This window comes from Gossypium raimondii, chromosome 9, assembly GCF_025698545.1.
Source record: "Gossypium raimondii isolate GPD5lz chromosome 9, ASM2569854v1, whole genome shotgun sequence".
Classification (NCBI taxonomy): Eukaryota; Viridiplantae; Streptophyta; class Magnoliopsida; order Malvales; family Malvaceae; genus Gossypium; species Gossypium raimondii.
The window spans coordinates 38862756-38886431 of record NC_068573.1 but is presented as its reverse complement, the minus strand read 5'-3'; the positions used below and the strand labels follow the sequence as shown (position 1 = coordinate 38886431).

Sequence of the window (23676 nt, the reverse complement as noted above, 5' to 3'; positions counted from 1 at the left end):
CTGAATTACATTATCATTGTATAAAAATAAAATAGATTATTACATTCGAAATTAAAATATTTATAACTTAAAAAATTAAAAATTATTTAAATCCATTAGTACTTGCTCCATTTGATCCGAACTCGAATTCGAAACAATTCGAGTATGAAATGACTCGAGCCTAAAAAAATCTAAGCCCAAATTAATCCAAACTTGATAAAATGTGAATTCAAATTCGAAGAAAGTTTAATCCGAGCGCCCACACAAATCTACTTGTTTGCCACCTTTAGAAGAATGCAAGATTATCTAAGGAAAAAAAAAAGGAGATTATCCCACATTTTGAAATCTTAGCACGTTGAGAATGTAAGATTATTAACTTAAGGTAATCTTTGAAATCTAAATAGGTAAATATTATTCCTGAATTTTACATTAATCTTATTTAGGGCGGGTTTGGATAGATGATACATTTATCTGTAAATAGTGTAAAAATAATGGTGACAATAAAATTAAATACTATAACGATACTGTAGCATGAGATAAAAAATAAATTAAATACACCGCACCGCACCGCACATTCGAACTTATCATTAGAACCAAAACCTCTCATCTATAAAAGAAACAAAAATACTTCAAAAAAAATATACTTTAAATTTCTATATATCTAGAATTGAATTTTTCCACTTTTATTTTCAATAACTTAATACTTTTAGAATATAAAAGATAAATCTATTAATTAACACGGTTAAACTTTTATTATTGTTTTAAAATGTTATAATAGTGAATTTAATATAAATTTTGATGATGTTAGTAATTAGTTAAATCTAAAAATAAAAAATAAAATTAAATGTATGAGACGATAATTGAAGATTATCTGAACCTACAATACATATGAAATTGTACCAGCCTAGCTATTCCCGTATTTGAAAAAAAATACTTATTTATTCGCAAAAAGAGACTATTATTATTAAACCGTCACCCTGACCGATAGGCGATACTATTAATATTATTTCCTTCTCTTCTTTTATTTATTTATTTATTTCATGGCTAAACCCCACAACTTTCCCGAGAAACAAACATGGGGTACCTGGGAGGAGCTTTTACTTGCCTGTGCCGTTCATCGTCACGGTAGCAACAGTTGGGACTCCGTTGCTATGGAACTACAGAAACGTACTTCTACGTTCCAACACCTCTTCTTTACTCCTCTCTCTTGTCAACAGAAGTTTCAAGACCTTAAACGCCGTTTCGCTGAAAACGGTGACGATGATGAAACTACTAATAACATCTCCACCAGCGCCGTTCCTTGGCTTGATGAGCTCCGAAAACTCCGCGTCGCTGAACTACGCCGCGAAGTCCAACAATATGATCTCTCCATCGTGTAAATTATTACTAAATCAATTTTTTTATAAGAATATTAAAATTATTTATCATTTCGGGGCCAAAAATCGATATTTTTGCTCGGTTATTTTACAGGTCCTTACAATTGAAGGTGCAGAAATTAAAAGAAGAGAGAGAACAGAGCTTGACAGAGAACGGAAAGGAAACTGAAAAATCGGATCTGGAGCGAGAAAAGGGAAGTGAAAAAAAGGAAGAAAACGAAACCGAGAATATTACCCGACGGCCCGTTAACAGCAGGGAAGAGTCCGAGCGGGAGAACCGTTCGGTAAACGAGTCGAACTCTACAGATCCTAAGGAGGAAGATCCGGGAACCGGACCTGACGAGGCGAAAGATGAACCGGAACCTGTCGAACCGGATGGAGGTGAAACGGGGAAAGAGGTGCAGAGCGTGAAGCCTGAGGGAGAAGCTTCGTGCAACGGGAGCTGTGATAGTGTGGCGAAGGGATCAGCTGAAAACTCGAAGCGAGTTGACCCGAGAGAAACCGGTGATTCACCGGAGTCAGTGGCCGAGTCTAAGGGAGAAGAACCTAATAGAGAGAGCAGCGATGTACAGAGCTCGGCTAGCTTGTCCGGGAAGGAAAAGAAAAATGCTGAACCGGGAGAACCGGATAATGGGGAATTGGACCAATCTCCCTCCATCAAGAAGGTGTCCGTTGAATCTCAGCCGTTGGTTGAGTTCCTTGAGATCTTCCAGTCTCATAAGCTCGGCTCCCTTTTCGAGCGCCGACTCGAAAGCCAGGTAAAACAAAATATTCTATATATTTTTAAAAAATATCAGTTTAATTTAAAAAAATATTTTAATTACTATTTCTAATGAGAAAAAAAATAACAAGAAGATTTTGATTGGTTCTACGTGGGTTAGATATAGAGCATCTTCCTATAAATATTGTTGGTCCAATCAGGCGATGACGTGTCGGCAGAGTTAGGTTTGGTGATTTTGAAGATATATGGATCGTAGCTGATCTGATTTTGGGGATTGATTTTTTTATTAATTTGAAATAGCTGGATATTAAAGAAAAATATTAAACAATCTTTTTAATTAAAAATAATATATTATTAGTGGAATTTTATCTTTTCTAATTTTATATAGAACCTATATAAGGCAACCATTTTAATAAAAACTTCATTTGTTTCTATATAACTTTTTTACATAAGATGTGGCTTAGTTTAATATTAATTAGGTTAAAATATACCATAGCTTCTTATATTCTTCACAAATATGAATTTAGTCGCTAGATTTTTATTTATAAAATTTAATCTCTATTTTTAGATTTTAAAAGTTAGATATAATTGTTAAAATATTATTAATTTTTTTTGTTAAATTTAATGTGATTGGGGAAATGACGGTTGGTTTTTCTATGTTTCTTCTACTTTTATTATTGTTATTGAATTAGGTTTTTAAATTCTGAACATTTCAGTCGGTTGGCTTTATGGGCTGTTTAATTTGCAGCCTATGTTTTTGTTTACAGCCTAGTGCAGTAATGTTATGGGCTGTTTTTCTTGTGTTTCCTTTTTATTATAATACCCCAGTCAATTATTCAAAAAAAATAAAATAAAATAAAATAAATAACATTGTAATTAGTTGGCTTGGCTGAAATTAAATTATAATTTTTGTGATAATAAAAATTAAATTTTATTATTTTAATAGTTTATATATTTATAACTTTTAAAAGATTAAATTAAATTTTTATTATTTTAAGGAGACTAAAATTTAATTTTATTTTTACTAATTAAAATTTCAAAAACTCTAAAGGAGCTAAAAGAAAATATTTTATTTTAAGGGATCGGGCCTCTAACTACTCGCTTGTAATTTTGAAATATGAAAATATTACAACTAAATTCTTAAAACAAAATTAAACTTTAAATTTTGAACTTAGAATTTAACCTATTGATCATGTGGGGGAATAATTGAATTTTTTTCGCGCGTTTAGGTTAGAGCTACCTGTAATGAGGATTTCTTTTTTTTTTTCTTAAAAGAATGTTATAGATGCATGCAAGCGTAGATTAACAGGGTGGTACTAGTTTTTTAGTGGTTTGAATTGACAAAAAAATCCCTTTCATTCTTTGTCTTTCTCGTGTGAATAATATCATGAGCTGCAGAGATGTTGGTTTGGCCCATGCGTAGGATTAGGGTTCTTTTATAATTTCCGAGAATTAAGGGATTTTTTTGTCTAGAATTTTTTTTTGTTCTTTTTAGTCGTATGTCACGAGTCAAATGTGTTGGAAAATTAATAAAAAATTATAAAAAAATTAAGTTGTATTTTTAATTTAAATACAATTTATTTATTTATTTATTTTAAACTACTTTTTAATCTAAAAGAATATCCATTTCTTTATTTAAAAAATGGAGAATTGTGGTTTATTTTAATATTTATATTTTTTACTATACTGTAGAAAGATGTCGGTGTTATTAAATTTGGTAAAAAATAAAAAACATATATTATATTTATGATCTAGGCGTCATTGGCTGGTTCCATCCTTGCATATTTCTCAATAAATAAGAATGTTGAAGGTTGGCCCGGAGATTGGTGTTGTCGTGATTAATATTATTGAACCTTGTTAAATCTCATTATATAAATTTTATTATTGTTAATTGTCACATAAAGTTACGTTGTCTATTTCGTAGAAAGAACCCAGAATTCTTAACTTCAGAGGCCATATTCTTAAGCTTATATATATATTAATGTTGGCATTATTTAGAGTTAGGAGGAAGGAAAGCAGTGAACTGAGGGTCCATTTGATAACCCGATGAAGAGTTGTTAGTTGGTCCATTCTCTTGCTGTAAACCTGGCATTATTTTTTTTAGGGGTAATGAGTTGTGTGAAGGCACAAAAAATCCATTGGGCACGTAAATTGTTCTAAAAAAATATGGTGGTTAGGTTATCTTATCCCAGTAAGAAACTTGGAGAAGCCTTTCTTTTTTTTTCCCAGTCTCCAGCTCAGGGGCGGTGGCGCCACCCCTAAAATGGGAGATTGCACTTCTGATTATTTAAAATTTATAAAACTATAAGTCTGTATATAGTAAATTTGCACTTTTAACCCTCCAAAAAATAAAATTTTAATTTAGTTCTTGAAAAATTATAAATATAAAGATATAAGCTAATAAAATAGTGGAATTATATTTTATCTCTCATAAAAATATATAACTTTATTCCGATTCTCTTAGAAAAAATTTCTGACTTCGCCCTACTCCAACCTATGTATGCCACTTAGGTTTAGTTTTTATTTAGTTGATTGGGGAAAGGTATGAGTTAGATACATGTCTTTTGTTTTGGTTTTGGTTTTGATTTTTAGGTGGCAATTATAAATAAGAAATTTTCTTTTTGTAAATCCGGTAATTGTTGGATGTTTGAAGGATGTCCTTTTTTACGAAGTAGTTGCATGAACCAAAATCTTTAGTTGTTACTCATAATGGTCTTCAAATAAAAACAAAAGCTTGAGTGTGCTGTGGAATTAAACTGCTGTCTTTAGCCTATGTGCTCCCGTTAGTTGCAATTTCTATAAAATTAATTTTAATGCTAGGCAACTGAAGAACACAATTAGGTGCTAAGATGGTGATTTATGGTTAAATTTCAATATTGCAGAAAACACCGGATTACTCAAACTTGATCCGGCAACATCTTGACTTAGAGACTATTGGCTTGAGGGTTGAAGAAGGCTGGTATTCAGGATGTAAAAGCAAGTTCTTTAGAGACTTGCTGTTGCTTTTAACCAATGCCATCATTTTCTTTGGCAAGGAATCCTCAGAATACGCTGCAGCTATTGAGTTTCGACAACTTGTCTCAAAGGAGATCGATGCCCAGTTTCGCAATTCAAGTGTATTGCCCAAAGAACAATCACCAAATAGGGTGCTTGAATCCGAGATGCCTTTGAAACCAGAACCTCAACTGTCACTCTCCTTGTCAATGAAACCTAAACTATCAGTCCCATTGATTGCTTGTCGCAAACGCAGCTCGATTGCTGCCAAATCGTCAACATCATCTTCAGGGCAAGAGAAAAAAAGGCAGCTGCTAGCTTCATTGATGAACGAGAAACCAGCTCTAGGTTGGAAGCAGCATGATAAATCCATTGAGGAAAGTCCTGTAGCAAAGAAGAGAACAAGAGAAAGTTCGGCCTCGGGTTCAAGAAAAGCAAGCAAAAATGCAAAGGCTCGGAGTAACACAAACACAAACAAGAATTCAGGTACCAATGCCAATGCTGCCATTTCAAGCAAAGGTGGATCCTCAAATGATAACTCGGAATCCAAGGGTGGTGAGAAGGAGAAGAGCAACAGCAAAACTGCTAGTTCAAAAAAGCCAAGTGCAGCGAATTTCTTGAATAGAATGAGGAGCTCTTTATCCGGTAATGAGCCATTGACAGAGACACTGAAGGGTGTGATTAGTTCTGATAAGGGTAAAGGAGGAGGAGATGCAGGTGAGCATAAGAAAAACAGCACTAGCAGCAAAGGTGACCAACAGAAGGATCGAACTCCGACTCCACGGACACGTTCTGGCGGAAAAAGAACGAGTCCGGCAAAGAGGAGTACAGGAAGACCGCCTAAAAGAGTGCCTGCCACCCAATCAGCTCCTCCTGGTAAGCGGGGAAGGGAAGCTGTTGAGAACCATTCAGGTGGTGGACAGGCAAAGAAGCGTTCAAGAAAATGAAGGACAGTTTGAGTACTCCATTTTTAGTATTGTTGTAAGATATTTTTTCAGCATCATAGGCGGTTAAATTATGTTTTATTCAATGAATTTATATTTGTTTTGCGGCAGGGTGGAGAATGTCATCTGATTATAGAAAAAGTTATGCAAAACCACGACATTGAAAAGAATACAAAATATGAGGCTAAATAGGTTAAATATCTCAAATTTTTTTTTAATTGGTTAAATAAGTTTTTTTTTTTTTAAGATTTAGGAAAATAGGTCGCTTTTAGAGAGAGTGAGAGCTTTTAATTGTCATGTTAGAAAATCGTATCTAATTAGAAGCATTTTTTAAAAATTTTAAAGAAAATGTGTCCAATTGGGCGTGCTTTTCCTAACATGTCAATAGAAAGCTCACTCAGTTGGACAAATTTTTCTGCTAAATGTGTAGAATGTTTGTCTAGTTGGACGCATTTTCACACACTCTTTAAAATCGGCATTTTTTTTACATCATGAAAAAAAGTAGCCTATTTGGTCAATTTAATAAAATCGGCACCTATTGTCTATATAACCAAAATACGATACTATAAAAAGAAATAATAATACAGTTGTGATATTAATAATATCTAAACATATTAAATAATAATTTGTGGTATTAAACACTTTTCAATTTCAATATTAGACTAATCCTTATAATTTGGGATGAGATGTGTACTCATTAATCTAATATAAAACAAAAAAAATTTGAGATATTGTTATTCTATTCAAAATTAGTGAGAATTTATTTATAAATATAAATTTTATTTTTTAGGAATAACAATTCTATCGGTTTGTATAAGAGAAAAAGATTTACTTTCATACTGAAAGTAAAAAAAAAAAATTATGATTCTGTGTTTGATTCGTAAGTATTCGAGCCCACACTCGAAACGATTCGTGATATGAGAATAGTGGGGAAGACTGTTCGGTTGAAAATCAGGAACATTTAATATCCGTCTCGCTCAAAGCATGGGTATTATTTCAAGAAAAAGTTTATTGCTATGAATATTACAAACCAACTCGATTTTTAAAATTTTTATTTTTTTGTTGTCCGAAAAAACTGTTTTCAAACCGGATTTTTTCAACATGCATATTATACTTTAGATGTATCGATGAGGCACTGGGTGCCGGATATATTAGTGTGATGGTTAGATGATTCGTGTTTCCATCTTGAGTCTGTGTGTGATTATCAGGGATTATGAAAACATATATTTTGCTATTGATATTGGATATTGAATTGTATAATTGTATCTTGATGTTTAAACAATAAATAATGGAATGTGAAATGTCATATGATCTAGTTATCACGAGCCTGAGAGCCGGTTCATTTGTATAACAAATCAATGGATTTGAGAATGAAATGAAAAAGTACAATGACCCTTGTGTTATGCTATATTATTCATGTAATTGAAATGTATGGTATAAGGACTAAATGTTGATATATCACGTGTTGAGTAGCACAAATTGTGATGTTTAGTTTATGAGACTAGTAATACAACTATGATGTAGATAGTATTTGTGTATCATATTATGTGTTTTTGGTACCTTGTTTCTATTTTATTATTGATTTAAATCATGTTTGTATCACTGAGCCCTATTACTCAGCGTATAATTTGTTTATTTTTGTGTGCAAATAATATAGATCTTGAAGTCTTAAGGTGATCGGCAATATCTAAAATTCAACTCTCGATTCAGCAAGCTTGTATAGTTTCTGTTGCGTTTATAACAAATGATAAATATCTAATCTCTTGAGTTGATCTTAGGGTTGGTTTTGAAGTTTTGGTCTTAAGAAATGCTTACATTTTGAATATGATACCATATATGTTGGAGGTATGTATATGTAGTAGTTTAGTGAATTAATGGGTTGCTTGCCCATTCGACAATTTTATGCTTATAAATGAGTTATTTCTTGCTTGCCAAGTAGATGAATAGGTGCATATACTTGTAATAAAGTATGAATGAATGTCGATATGTTAAGAATGATAATTCGGCATTTGTGAATGTGATGATTTGGTCGGTAGCCTGAAACACTTACATGATTAATAGCAAAATACTAAATAAATACATGTTGAACAAGAACTTGCAGCTAGCTTTTCCTCCCAAATCAAATGGAGGAAAAGAACAAAAGAAAACAAAATGCAATAATAAGATTCATCGATGGACTATGTGTATTTTACAGAAAAGATCACGTAAAAGATCACTATGTATACACATATTGATTACCACTTTCACCATCAGATGCATCAGCAAGCCTTACAATAGCATTGATGAGTGCTTGTTCCTGTCCTGCATTAGATATAATGGTTAAACTTGCAGTACTGATGTTACAAAAGGAAAGAATCATTAGAATAAAAGAGATAACTAAGAAGGAGGTTTGGGATCCTGATTTCATTTTATTTCCTAAACTTTCATTTTAGCTTAAATAAAACTTTCCTAGTATGATAGGATATTAGGGTTGCTCTTATTGTAAACCTCTATTTAAGGGGAAATTTACCGAGTAATAAAACAAGTTCAATTTGCAGTAAATTAAGGTAGGCAACTTTCATAGAGTTCTAGGGTAGGCTACTCCCTTAGAGTTCCATCACCATAGGCAAAACCAGGAATCGAAATACGGGCAAAGACCCTTCTGTCGGATCTGATTTTTCTGTTAAATCTCCCCATAACTCGACCTCAAGCCTGTGGTCATAACAACTAAGCAATAAAAAGAATGTATTCAGGCTATGTGAATCATATTCTTACTTTCAGCTTCTTCTTTGCTTTCTCAAGCTCAACAAGATCAGGATGACTTGTATCAAAAGCCCTTTTCACCTGTTGAAGCGAGCAAAATAAAATTAGCTAACATCTTATAGAGTAAATTATCTCATTTTGGCAGTTTCAGTTTAGCTGGCTCTCCATAAATATCTCATTTACTAGCATCTTTGTGTTAAGTAATTCAATCTCATTCGGAAGTTTCTTTTCGGTTCCATTCTGTGAAGGCAAAAGTTCTTTTCTTGATTGGCCCTTCATTGTGTTAAAGTATAGCTTGTAGATTAAACAAAGCATATACATCTATTTTTTTTGTCATTTTTTAGAATAGACTTGATACAGTATTTATAGCAGTAGCTGTTAAGCTGTTAGCTTCTTTAACAGAATAACTACTAACTGCCTAACAGACTAACGGTCATTATATTCTATCATTCTCCTGGTTGTGAACATCTTTGAAAGCTGAGCTTCGTGTTGAGACTTGAAGAGCCTGTCGGAAACCAGCAAAAAACTTGAGAGGAACAGGTTTAGTAAGTACATCGGCGATTTGATTTACCGAGGGTACATAGTTGACTTGAAGCTGACCTTCAAGCACCTTCTCGCGAACAAAGTGCTGATCTATCTCCACGTGTTTGACTCTTGCATGATGAGTCGAATTTGCGGCCATAGACACAGTGGAGGTGTTATCACACCAGATCACTGGGGTTTGTTCCAGTGACACCCCTACTTCAGCGATTCTTTGCACCCATACCAACTCGAAACACAATTGGCCAAGCTGCGATATTCACTTCGAGAGGATGACCATGAAACCACTGCCTGCTTCTTTGAGCACCAGGCAATGAGGTTAGACCCTAAATACACCACGTAGCCTGTAGTTGAACGCCTGTCTTCAACAGAAGACGCCCAGTCAGCATCGGAGTAGCATACCAACTGAAACTGCCCATGTGTAAAGACCAGTCCATGCTCTAAAGTGCCCACCAGATAGCGAAGAACTCGTTTAACAACCTTCCAGTGAGACTCATTAGGGGAGTTCATATACTGGCTGAGTTTGTTAACACAAAACGACAAATCCGGTCGTGTAACACAAAGGTATTGAAGCATACCAATAGTGCTACGATAGAGTTGCCCGTCAACAGGTTTTTGATCGGGGGAAGCGGCAGTAAGTTTAGGAAGACTAACCATAGGTGTTGGAGTGGCAACTGCACCTGTCATACCCGTTTTTGATAGAATCTCTTGTACATATTTCTTCTGATTGAGGAACAACCCGCAATTAGTGTACTGTACCTCAATACCAAGAAAGAAATTAAGGCAACCCAAGTCTTTGAGCGCAAATTGATCGTGTAGTTGATGGACGACATTATCAATTGCTTCATTTGAATTGCCTGTGATGACAATGTCATCAACATAGGCCATGTGAAGAAGTTGGCTATTTTCAGTGTTACGTATGAACAACGATGGATCAGCTTTGGACGCACGGAAACCCAGCTTGCTGACCAAGAACTGCCTGAGAGTATGAAACCAGGCCCTTGGAGCCTGACGCAGCCCATATAGAGCTTTATTTAGCTTGCATACCAGTCGCTGATCATTAGGACCTGAAACTTCAAAACCCGGCGGCTGATCCATGAATATCTCCTCAGATAGTTCTCCATTCAGGAATGCGTTGTTTACGTCTATCTGCCGAAGAGGCCATCTCTTCATGGTGGCTACAGCAAGAACCGTTCTGATGGTTACTGCTCGAATGACTGGGCATTGAATGTGTCTCGAAAGTCTGTCCCTGCATGTTGAGAGTAACCTTTGGCAACCAGACGAGCCGTATACCGATCAACGGTGCCATTAGCCTTCTTTTTTATTTTAAATAACCACTTACATCCAACTGTGCGACGATGTAGCGGTAACGGACAGAGACTCCAGGTGTTGTTGCGAGCTAGAGCTTCCAGCTCGGCTTGAACTGCATCACGCCAGTAAGAGTGTGCCATGGCTTCATGGATGCTAGTGGGAATTGCAGAAGCGTCACTTTCACCTACACTGCTTAGATAAGCCTTGGGTTTGAATATGCCATCTTTGCTGCGAGTAAGCATTGGATGGGTGTTTTGTGGTACAGGGTACAAATGTGGAGAACTTGTTGGAATGTTTGACTCTGGGGAATTATGGGAAGGTGTAGGAGAAGGGGGTTGTATTGTGGACTGGGCAGGTAAAGAATTGGTTGACATAGGGGAAGGTGTGAGAGTAGGTAATGTGGACCTAGCAAGTGACGGAGAGAGAGCTGATTGGTAAGGGTTGGATCTTAGAATTAGAAGTTTGGAGCTGGTTGACACTGGTTTGTTGCATGAGGTAGTGTTTGTATGGACAGTCTTAAAGGGAAATTGACTTTCATGAAAGGTGACATGTCGGGTGATATATATCCTCCCAGTGCTATCTTGGCACCGATATCCTTTGTGAGTGAATGAGTAACCGATAAAGGTACAGGGGGTGGAACGGAATTGTAGTTTGTGAGCATTGTATGGTCTTAGGTTAGGGAAACATAGACACCCAAAAATCTTAAGGGAACTGTAATTAGGCTTGGTGTGATGAAGTTTTTCATGTGGTGAGACAAAGTTTAGAGGGGCAGAGGGGAGTCTATTAATAAGATAAATGGCACAGCTAAATGCATCACTCCAGTAAGTCAGAGGCATAGATGCATGGGCAAGCATGGCGAGACCAGTTTCAACCACTTGCCGATGTTTGCGTTCAACAATACCATTTTGAGCTGAGGTATACGGGCAGGTAAACCTATGAGCGATTCCATGCTGAATAAGATACGACCTTAGACACTGAAATTCACCCCCGCCATCCGTTTGCAGCATTTTTAGTTGAACTCCAAGAGTGCGCTCAACTTGTTTGTGGAATTGAGATAACACAGACAAAACCTCAGACTTTTTGTGCAGGAAATAAACCCATGAATACCGGGTGCATGCATCAGTAAACATCACGTAATATCGGAAGCCATTTGAGAGAACTGGGGCTGGCCTCCAAACATCGGCAACAACTAACTGCAATGGCACAGAATACTGAGATGTCGACGTAGAGAACGATTGTTTGTGCTCCTTGCCAAGATGACAGGCAACACAGGCAACTTCTTCTTTATTCACATCAAATGACAGATTATAACTCTGTAAAACTTTGAGCAACACATTTTTACAAGGATGCCCTAGTCTAGAATGCCACACATTAAGAGGGGTAGTGCTTCTAGCTGTAAAACAGTGGGCGGGATGCACTGGTGGAGGCTTGCGGGTGACAGAATTCAACTGGAGCTTGTAGAAACCATGTTGGACTGATCCTCGAAGAAGCACTTCCCTGGTCTTGAGATCACGTACCTGACACTGTGATGGTAGGAACTCAAACATCACCTGGTTGTCTCTGGTGAACTTAGACACAGACAGCAAATTTTTAGTAACACCTGGAGTATATAAAATGGACTTCAAATGAAGTGGTCGAGCCTTAGTGAGTAAAGAAGACTAACCAGAGCAAACAACAGGAAGAGTGCTACCATTTCCAACATACACCATACCTGGTCCGTTGTGCGACAGATTTTCACCAGCTGATGTTACTGTGTGAGTAAGATGATGTGTGGCTCCGGAGTCAGGATACCAAGCAGGATCCCCTACAGTGTCAGGCGAGGCTATTAGTGCTTGTGGAGGAGAAACTTCTGATGGTGGTGGAACGACATGTTGATTGGGAAGATTCATGAATGGGTTAGCCCAGGTCGTCGAAGATTGTGACTGGGGAGGCCAGTTGGAAACAGTCTGAACCATAGATGGCAGTGAACATAGTGTCCATGAAGAAGCACTAGGTGTAAGCATGCAGACATTAGTTTGTGGAGGGGGCCTGTAGTTGGTGCTTTTGTAAGAGGCATCAAATCGACGATAACATCGATCAACCAAATGTCCAGTTTTTCCACATAGCTGGCATTGCACGCGAGCTCCAGATGATCGTCCACGTCCACGACCCCTAGTGTTGGACCCACAATATGATGGCACAGACGTATCAGTGTTGGTCTGTGCAGGCTGTTGAGACACCAAATTGGCAGAGCTGGGAGTGTCGGTCAATATAGTTTGTTGCCTTGCTTCTGCATCTAGCAGCATTGTCATGACACTCTGCACTGTGTAGGCATGTTGACCAGCAAGAATGATAGACACAATAGGTTCATACTCAAACGACAGCCCATTGAGGATGGCTGTGATATGTTCATGGGCACTAATGGCCTCTCCACAGCTGGCTAAATTGTCATAATAGGACTTTATTTTCAAAAGAAACTCTTTCATAGGCATATCTCCTTTTCGTTGAGAGTGAAGTGCTCGACGATAAAACATCAGTCGAGAGGTAGTTTTGCTACCATACAGATTGACAATAGAGTTCCAAATCTGAGAACTAGTATCGAGTCTAATAAGATGAGGAAGAACGTCAGGACTTACCGAAGTCAGAAGCCATGAGGCAAGTGCACTATCTTGTTGCTCGAACTTCACAAATTCGAGATTTTCTTGCAGTACTCCTTCATCATCTGTAACCATCGAAGGAGGCGACTTTGTGTTGATATCAAGAAACTGCTGCAGTTTGTGAGTTTTAACTGCTAACAGCACTTGTTGCTTCCACAAGAGATAGTTGGAATCATCAAGGAGGATACTCACTTTCTTGGTAGAGAAAAACTTGCTATCAAGAACATTGTTCGCAAGAGTGGACGCCATCTGCGGAGCAGCAGAATGAACGACAGAAGGACTCGACGACAGGTCCATGCAACAGAAACAACAGAAAAACAAACTTAACCCACGAAGGCCAGGAAAAAAGAAACCTCTGATACCATGTTAAAGTATAGCTTGTAGATTAAACAAAGCATATACATTTATTTTTTTTGTCATTTTTTAGAATAGACTTGATACAGTATTTATAGCAGTAGCTGTTAAGCTGTTAGCTTCTTTAACAGAATAACTACTAACTACCTAACAGACTAACGGTCATTATATTCTATCACATTGAACCTCGGCCTCTTCCTAGTATTGGAGCAGGATCACCACGACTAAAGGATTTCTTATTTACTAGCATCTTTGTGTAAAGTAATTCAATCTCATTCGGAAGTTTCTTTTCGGTTCCATTCTGTGAAGGAAAAAGTTCTTTTCTTGATTGGCCCTTCATTGAACCTCGGCCTCTTCCTAGTATTGGAGCAGGATCACCACGACTAAAGGATTTCTTAGCTGCATGGAAACCAAGGCCCCTTCGGTAAGAGATGCTTGGGTCCTCGCCATCTCATCTGATACTGTCAGGAGAAATCTGTAATAGTTAGGAGATCAATATTGTTCTCAATAAAATGTACCGAGAAAACTATGTTCTTTTTTTGTTAGGAGAAAACTATTTGTTGTAAGAAGCGATGAAACAAAACCACTGGCAAACTTAATTAAAATAAGGGTAAACTACTAAAGTAGTCACTTCTGTTTACCCCAGTTTACATTTTTAGTCACTTATATTTGAAATGTTACGTTTTAGTCACTTACATTATCGCATTGTAATATTTTAGTCACTGAGCCATTAATTTCCGTGTAACAGTAAGTTGACATGGTATGTTAAATCATCATTTCAAACAAAAATTTTAGGTTAATTTATACAATCGATTTCATATTTTTTCGTTTTAAGCAATTTAATTTTATTTCTTTTATGTTCTTTTACTTTCCTTTTTCCCTTTATTTTTCATTCTATTCTGCTTCTCGCTTTATTTTCCTTCATTCTCCATTTCTTTTAACATAGTTTTTCTATGTTTACCATTTGTTAAAACTAGTTCACAAGTTTGCCTCACTCAAGATAAACTATCAAAATAGATTTGACTGGTAGTATGTTTCTTCTAGCTCTTTTGTTTCGATAAAACTTATATAAACTTAATTTAGAGAAAGAATTATGCTAAGTTATAATCCTTCTAATAATATGTAAATTAAGTAAAAATAATATAAAATTATAATATATAACCTTTTAAAAATGTTTTATAAAATTTCTAATAACTTTCATAAATCATATAGTTTTTTTATCATAACTTTAGAAAATTATTTTTATGAATAAATTGTGTTAAAAATAAACACTTTTTTTCTTATAAGCATACTATTTTTATAATATATAGCATGAACACATAAATAAGTTATATCCATACTTCTTGGCCATAACTTTTATAAATAAATATATTATAGCTTAAATTATTTTTATAATAATTTTTTGGCCACAACTTAAAAAGATTAGGACTTAACATAATATAATTTTGGTTATAACTTTATAAAATACACATAAATTATTTTATAATATAATTTTTACCATAATCATCCCAAACACTCATCTATGTTCATGCTTATAATATAAAAATTTATAACTTAAACGTGTACAAAAAATCGAGTGTAATTACTTATATAATTACTCAAATTCTTACCCTTCTCTTAAAATTATAATATTTTATTAAAAATAGCAATACCAACCAAATAAGAGTAGGGTCAAAATTTTTTAATTCTTATAACCATTAAATTTTAATGGGCTGGTATTATTATTTTAATAAAAAATTTATAACCTTTTTATAAATTTTTTACGATTATTTTATGATTTTTAAATAATTATTAAAATTTAAAAGGCTTAATTGATTTTTTTGAATTTGTTAATAAGGGTTCTTTGACCTATTAGCCTTATTAGTTCAAAAAATTCTAATTTACTTCAATAAAATATTAGGGGTCAAATTGAATAAATGTGTAAAGATTAAGGGCTAAACTTGTTATTATACCTTATATATAAACACTAAATTTTAACAAATGGGATGTTTTGCTTTTACTCATCTAATGTACTAGCAGGGGTGTTCAATCGGTTAACCAACCCAAATTTTTTTGGTTAATTCGGTCGGTTAACCGAATTAACCGAAATTTATATGTTTTTTGTTTTTTTGTTAAAACAAATATAAAACATATAAAAAATAACTGAATTAACCAAATTAGCCGAATTTAATATATGTAAAATGTATATAAAAAATATAAATTTTCGGTTAATTCGATTAATTAACCGATTTCGAACCTAATTAACCGTTAACTGAACTTCTAAAAAATTATTAACCGACCCCGACTGAATTAATTTGGTTAACCGACCGATTAACTGAATTTGGTCTGTTACCCGAATTAATTCAATTTTACCTGAATTAATTCAATTTTACCCGAAATTTGCACACCCCTATGTACTAGGGCTAATTTGCCCAAATTTTCAGTAGAGGGGCTAAAATGCAATCTAAGATATAGTTTATGGCTCAGTTACCCATAATATTATAATGTTTTAATCATTAATGCATATATATAAACTATTAATATATTATATATTATATGCTATGCAATAGTATTGTATATTAGGAAGGTTAACTTTCAAATGTATGAAAAGTATAAATACTTAGAACATATTTCAACCAATATAATAAATAGGATTTAATAATTAGTATATTATGTATTACTATTACAATATGGGATATAGTATTACATAATATAATAATATATTTTAAAATTATTAATGCATATATAACATTAATTGGTCCAAAATGAAAACTGAATTTACAAACTGATTCGCTTGAATTGACTCAATTTTGTCGATTAGGTTGGTTTTAACCGCTAACTATAATAAATGATATACTATTACATAATATAATAATATAGTGTATAACTATGACTAAAACTATCAATACACATATATAACTATTATTATGTTATAAATTATAATAAAAGATAGTATTACATAATATTATAATGTTTATTTCTTTTTTGGTAACAAATGTTTATTCATTAATGCATATATATAAACTTTTAATGTATTATATATTCTATGATATAAGATAGCAGTATATAATATAGTAGAAGTGCTAATTTTCAAATGTACGAAGAGTATAGAGACTTAAAGTATAAATCAACCAAGATAATAATAAACAATAATATTTAATATTTTTTTTGAACAATATCATTATAAGATTTGATCACATCCGCTCTTTTTTTTTTTACATAATACCTAGAACTGCCTATAGCCCTTCCCCGACTCATAAATAGGAGGATTGTAATAGCCCGTTTTTCAGTGGTATCGAAAACAATAATTTTGATGAGAGAGATTGTAGATATATTTAATTAATATTTATGAGTTAAATATAGTACAACAGTGAATCTTGATTTAATATACTTTAATAATTGGTCAGTTAATCAAGATATAAGTGGTGCATACCAAAAGTTAAATAGTTTTTGAAAATGAGGATCGAGACCTCGTTTCTATATATTGATCCCGTGAATATTTTTATTAAATACTTATAGAGATGTTATATAGGTGAATTGAAGTTTGGTCCAAATTTTTGATGAATTGATTGTTAATTAAGGAAAAAGATTAAATCGTAAAAACTACAAAAGTCAAATATTATTAGTTTATAAGTGCTAATTAAGTATAAAAGTATAATTGGATGGTTTTATATGGAAATTTAGCCATAATTATGTTAATGGCATGTTAGTCATTTGTTTATATTATAATATATGTTATAATTTAATTAATGTAAATGATTAAAGAATAATACAACAAAAACAAAGTGATATTCTTCGTCACTTTCATCTTTTCACCGAAACATTGAAAAGAGAAGTTTGGAAGCCATGTTTGAACGCTTTAAAAGTTCGGTCGTTTGCATGTAAGTTCTATTTGGGTTGCGAATGTAAGAGGACATGGGTTCGAGTGTGTTGAAGCGTATTATCTTCCTATTTATGGGTTGGGGAGGACTATAAGTAGTTCTAGGCATTGTATCAAGAAGAGCAGATATGACCAAAACTTATAGAAAAGATTGTTAAAAAAAATATTATTATATTAAGATTATAATAAAGTACATAAAATACTATTAAAAATTAATACATTAGTAAAATATTATTTTTATTAAATTAAATTTTGAATTGGATTTTAACTTTTACAACTTGTCTTTAGTATTGATTTAACTTATTTTTATTTTAGACTATATAGTCTATTTTGGGTATTAGTTGCTTTAGGCTTAATATAATATTTTAGAGTTTTGAAATAAATAATTTATAATATGAATATTAAGTTAAGAAATTTAATAAAAAATATAAAAGTTATTCAATTATAAATATAAATAATAAATATTAAGAAAAGAAAAAGAAAGAAGTAGAAGGAGATTGAGAGAAAGGGAAACTACTGATTTCATTCCATGCCTTGAGAATATAATAGAAATTCTGTTGTAACATACTTCACTTTTTTAACAGCTAGCATGAGAGGAAAATGAGTCATCAGCAATCCAGTCATTAAATCAGTCCCTTGGGCTTGCTGTAGGAATCAGCCCGCTACTAAATGTTGCTAACTTGGTCCGCCTCACCCTCCATCAATCAGCCCAATAACCTTAGGCCTGTTCCTTCTGGTTCGGCATCCTAGGGCTCCCTTTCCCATTCTTTCAATTTCCTGATTACCTTCTAAATTCATGCCACCCCTCCTACTTCAAAATAATAAATAATAACAAATATGCTCCAACTCCATTCATTTAGATTTAAATTATAAAAATATACGAGGAAGATATTTGAAGATGATTTTAACCTACAATGGAAATGAAATTGAAGCAGCCTAGCTATTCCCTTAAAAATTCTACCGTACAAACGAATCATAAATAGAAAAATTTATTTGAATAAAAAGGTACTTACTTATTCGCAAAAAGAGACTTATTATTGAACCGTGACCGGTACTATTAATATCTTTTCCTTCTCTTCTTTTCATTTATTTCATGGCTAAACACCACAGCTTTCCCGAGAAACAAACATGGGGTACCTGGGAGGAGCTTTTACTCGCCTGCGCCGTTCATCGTTACGGTAACAACAGTTGGGACTCCGTTGCTATGGAACTACAGAAGCGAACTTCTACGTTCCAACATCTCTTCTTTACTCCCCTTTCTTGTCAACAGAAGTTTCAAGACCTTAAACGCCGTTTCGCTGAAAACGGCGACGACGGCGAAACTACTAATAACAACATCTCCACCAGCACCGTTCCTTGGCTTGATGAGCTCCGGAGACTCCGCGTCGCCGAACTACGCCGCGAAGTTCAACAATATGATCTCTCCATCGTGTAAATTATTACTAAATCATTTTTTATAAAAATATTAAATTACTTCTTTTGGGGTGGGGGGCAAAAATCGATAACATTTTTCTGTTACTTTACAGGTCCTTACAAATGAAGGTGCAGAAATTAAAAGAAGAGAGAGAACAGAGCTTGACAGAGAACGGAAAGGAAACTGAAAAATCGGATCTGGAGCGAGAAAAGGGAAGTGAAAAAAAGGAAGAAAACGAAACGGAGAACATTACCCGACGGCCCGTTAATGGCAGGGAAGAGTCCGAGCGGGAGAACCATTCGGTAAACGAGTCGAACTCTACAGATCCGAAAGAGGAATCCCCGGGAACCGGACCAGACGAAGCGAAAGTTGAACCGGAACCTGTCGAACCGGATGGAGGTGAAACGGGGAAAGAGGTGCAGAGCGTGAAGCCTGGGGGAGAAGCTTCGTGCAACGGGAGCTGTGATAGTGTGGCGAAGGGATCAGCTGAAAACTCAGAGCGAGTTGACCCGAGAGAAACCGGTGATTCGCCGGAGTCAGTGGCCGAGTCTAAGGGAGAAGAACCTAATAGAGAGAGCAGCGATGTACAGAGCTCGGCTAGCTTGTCCGGGAAGGAAAAGAAAAATGCTGAACCGGACGAACCGGATAATGGGGAGTTGGACCAATCTCTCTCCATCAAGAAGGTGTCCGTTGAATCTCAGCCGTTGGTTGCGTTGCTCGATATCTTCCGGTCTCATAAGCTCGGCTCCCTTTTCGAGCGCCGACTCGAAATCCAGGTAAAACAAAATATTCTATATATATATTTAAAATATTAGTTTATTTTTTTTAAAAAAATTGTTTAATTACTATTTATAATGAGGGAAAAAAATAAAAAGAAGATTTTGATTGGTTGCTGCGCGGGTTAGATATAGAGCATCACGGTCCAATCTGGCGATGACAGGTCGGCAGGGTTAGGTTTGGTGATTTTGAAGATAAATGGATAAATACTATTTGGTATTTGAAATTTAAGAAAGTTTTGGTTATCTAATTTATGTAATCAGCCCATTAAAATTAATCTTGCCCGCTGATCTGATTTAGCGGATTAATCTTTTATTAATTTGAAATAATTCAACACCAAGATTGAAAAATATTAAAAATCTTTTTAATTAAAAATAATATATTATTATGATAATTTTTTATAATTTTATATAAAACCTACTAGGCAACCATTTTATTTAAAAACTTAATTTGTTTTTCACAGAAGATGTGCCATAATTTAAAAATATAAGTACAATTGTTAGTACTATTAAATTATTTTAATTAAATTTATTGATATAACATTTTAAATAAAAAATCTCACTTCATAATAATATAATTAAAAATATTTAAAATATAAAATATAAAAGATATAGGGATTAAATTATTAAAAATATAACTACAATGATTATGCAAGGAGATAGATGGTAACCTAATAGTTGTGTGCGGAGAAGAATTGATTTTCTTTTCGTGCGTTTAGGTTAGATCTACCTATGAAGAGGATTTTTTTTTTCTTTAAAGAAAGAAGAATGTTAGAGCTACATGCAAGCGTTGATTAATACGGTGGTGCTAGTTTTTTTAGTGGTTTGAATTGACGAAAAAATCCCTTTCATTCTTTGTCTTCTCGTGTGAATAATATCATGTGCTGCAGAGATGTTGGTTTGGGCCCATGCGTAGAATTAAGGTTTTTTTTTTATAATTACCGAGAATTAGGTATTCTTTGTCTGGAGAAAAGATTTTTGTTCTTTTTAATCATATGTCACGAGTCAAATATGTTGGAAAATTAATAAAAAATCATAAAAAAATTAAGTTGTATTTTAATTTAAATAAAATTTATTTATTTTAAACAACTTTTCATCTAAAAGAATATCCATTTCTTTATTTAAAAAATGGAGAATTGTGGTTTATTTTAATATTAATATTAATTTTTTACTATACATCTTTCTCAATAAATAAGATTTTTGAAGGTTGGCCCGGATATTGGTGGTGTTGTGATTAATATTATTGAACCTTTTTAAATCTCATTATATAAATTTTATTTTATTATTGTTAATTGTTAATTTCGTAGAATGAACCAAGAATTCTGAACTTCAGAGGTCATATTCATAAGCTTATATATATATATATATATATATAAATGTTGGCATTATTTAGAGTTAGGAGGAAGGAAGCAGTGAACTGAGGGTCCATTTGATAACCCGATGAAGAGTTGTTAGTTGGTCCATTCTCTTGCTGTGAACCTGGCATTATTTTTTTTAGGGGTAATGAGTTGTGTGAAGGCACAAAAAATCCATTGGGCACGTAAATTGTTCTAAAAAAATATGGTGGTTAGGTTATCTTATCCCAGTAAGAAACTTGGAGAAGCCTTTCTTCTTCTTTTTTCCAGTCTCCAGCTCAGGGGCGGCGGCGTCTCCCCTGAAATGGGAGATTGCACTTCTGATTATTTAAAATTTATAAAATTATAAGTCTGTATATAGTAAATTTGCACTTTTAACTCTGCAAAAAATAAAATTTTGATTTAGTTTATAAATATAAAGATATATGCTAATAAAATAGTGAAATTATATTTTAACTCTCATAACTGTTTTATTGTCAGTCTTTTGCAAGCTGTTAGTTGTTTCCATTCTTCCATCTTTTCATTTTAAATACAATTAAGGAGCCTGGAACCTTATTTGTGTCGACCCCACGTGAACACTTGCATGTTTTATGTCTAAAGAAACAAAAGCATGTGTCTACCACTTAGGTTTAGTTTTTATTTAGTTGATTGGGGAAAGATATGAGTTAGATGTCTTTTGTCTTGGTAAATCCGGTAATTGTTGGATTTTTGAAGGATGTCCTTTCTTACAAAGTAGTTGCGTGAACCAAAATCTTTAGTTGTTACTCATAATGGTCTTCAAATAAAAACAAAAGCTTGTGTGTGCTGTGGAATTAAACTGCTGTCTTTAGCCTATGTGCTCCCGTTAGTTGCATTTTCTATAAAATTAATTTTAATGCTAGGCAATAGAAGAACACAATTAGGTGCTAAGATGGTGATTTATGGTCAATTTTCAATATTGCAGAAAACACCGGATTACTCAAACTTGATCCGGCAACATCTTGACTTAGAGACTATTGGCATGAGGGTTGAAGAAGGCTGGTATTCAGGATGTAAAAGCAAGTTCTTTAGAGACTTGCTGTTGCTTTTAACCAATGCCATCATTTTCTTCGGCAAGGAATCCTCAGAATATGCTGCTGCTATTGAGTTTCGACAACTTGTCTCCAAGGAGATTCGTACCCAGTTTCGCAATTCAAGCGTATTGCCCAAAGAACAATCATCAAGTAGGGTACCTGAATCCCAGATGCCTTTGAAACCAGAACCCCAACTGTCACTCTCCTTGTCAATGAAACCTAAACTATCAGTCCCATTGATTGCTTGTCGCAAACGCAGCTCGATTGCTGCCAAATCGTCAACATCATCTTCAGGGCAAGAGAAAAAAAGGCAGCTGCTAGCTTCATTGATGAATGAGAAACCAGCTCTAGGTTGGAAGCAGCATGACAAATCCACTGAGGAAAGTCCTGTAGCAAAGAAGAGAACAAGAGAAAGTTCGGCCTCAGGTTCAAGAAAAGCAAGCAAAAATGCAAAGGCTAGGAGTAATACAAACACAAACAAGAATCCAGGTACCAATACCAATGCTGCCATTTCAAGCAAAGGTGGATCCTCAAATGATAACTCGGAATCCAAGGGTGGTGAGAAGGAGAAGAGCAACAGCAAAACTGCGAGTTCAAAGAAGCCAAGTGCAGCGAATTTCTTGAATAGAATGAGGAGCTCTTTATCCGGTAATGAGCCATTGACAGAGACACTGAAGGGTGTGATTAGTTCTGGTAAGGGTAAAGGAGGAGGAGATGCAGGTGAGCATAAGAAAAGCAGCGCCAGCTGCAAAGGTGATCAACAGAAGGATCGAACTCCGACTCCACGGACACGTTCTGGCGGAAAAAGAACGAGTCCGGCAAAGAGGAGTACAGGAAGACCGCCTAAAAGAGTGCCTGCCACCCAATCAGCTCCTCCTGGTAAGCGGGGAAGGGAAGCTGTTGAGAACCATTCAGGTGGTGGACAGGCAAAGAAGCGTTCAAGAAAATGAAGGACAGTTTGAGTATTCCATTTTTAGTATTGTAAGATTTTTTTTCAGCATCATAGGCAGTTAAAATATATTTTGTTCAATGAATTTATATGTGTTCAACGGCAGGGTGGAGAAAGAGAAATCGTGCAAAGTTAAAACCAACTTCTTCGAACCACGACATTGAGAATACGATGCCATAAAAAAGAAATAATAATACGGTTCTGAATATGTTCAACTTCTCTTTACATTCTTGCAGAAAAACAGCAAGCACAAATTCCTTATTTATCAAAATTATCAATTTTCTTCGTTCATCTCTGTAAAATGAAATCATTTATTATACATAATAATAATCTCTCCTAATCTGACAACCTCAATCTCAATTTCTGCAACATATTTTACCTCCCTTTCCCGTTCTCTAGGTAAAACAATCAACCGATGTTTGCCTCAATACTTTCGGCTAATAGGTACGTGTGGTTGCATTGATCGAAGGTCCTATAACCATCTTGTTTGAATGTGTTGGTGGATGGTTATGGTTGGGATCTTTGGGTTTTTATAAAAATTGGTTTGCTTGATTTTTCATGGGTAATCATTAGATTTACGGGCTTTGTCTCAAGTGGTAGGTTTCCAGAATTATTTATGTTTTTGTGTTGATGGTCATTAATTGGAGTTTCTTTTAGATTGTTGGGAATGTTTT

General features: G+C 34.5%; 2 protein-coding genes and 1 long non-coding RNA gene across 3 annotated transcripts; 2 read left to right on the top strand and 1 right to left on the bottom strand.

The window, feature by feature from the left end:
• The first annotated feature begins 953 nt into the window (after positions 1 to 953).
• Positions 954 to 6124, top strand: LOC105799546 (uncharacterized). Its single transcript, XM_012630176.2, has 3 exons — positions 954 to 1354; positions 1450 to 2113; positions 4959 to 6124. The coding sequence occupies exons 1-3, from the start codon at positions 1020 to 1022 to the stop codon at positions 6015 to 6017; spliced, it is 2058 nt and encodes a 685-aa protein (XP_012485630.1). The 5' UTR covers positions 954 to 1019; the 3' UTR covers positions 6018 to 6124.
• Positions 6125 to 17953: 11829 nt separating this feature from the next.
• LOC128032509 (uncharacterized) lies at positions 17954 to 18619 on the bottom strand. The gene is made up of 2 exons (XR_008188776.1): positions 18470 to 18619; positions 17954 to 18264 (listed from the first exon to the last, which is right to left on the bottom strand). It is a non-coding gene; the product is annotated as an uncharacterized LOC128032509 (long non-coding RNA).
• On the top strand, positions 18378 to 23210 carry LOC105799545 (uncharacterized). The gene is made up of 3 exons (XM_012630173.2): positions 18378 to 18887; positions 18983 to 19646; positions 21945 to 23210. Exons 1-3 carry the CDS (start codon positions 18550 to 18552, stop codon positions 23001 to 23003), a joined length of 2061 nt encoding a protein of 686 aa, XP_012485627.1. The 5' UTR covers positions 18378 to 18549; the 3' UTR covers positions 23004 to 23210.
• The last annotated feature ends 466 nt before the right edge of the window (positions 23211 to 23676 follow it).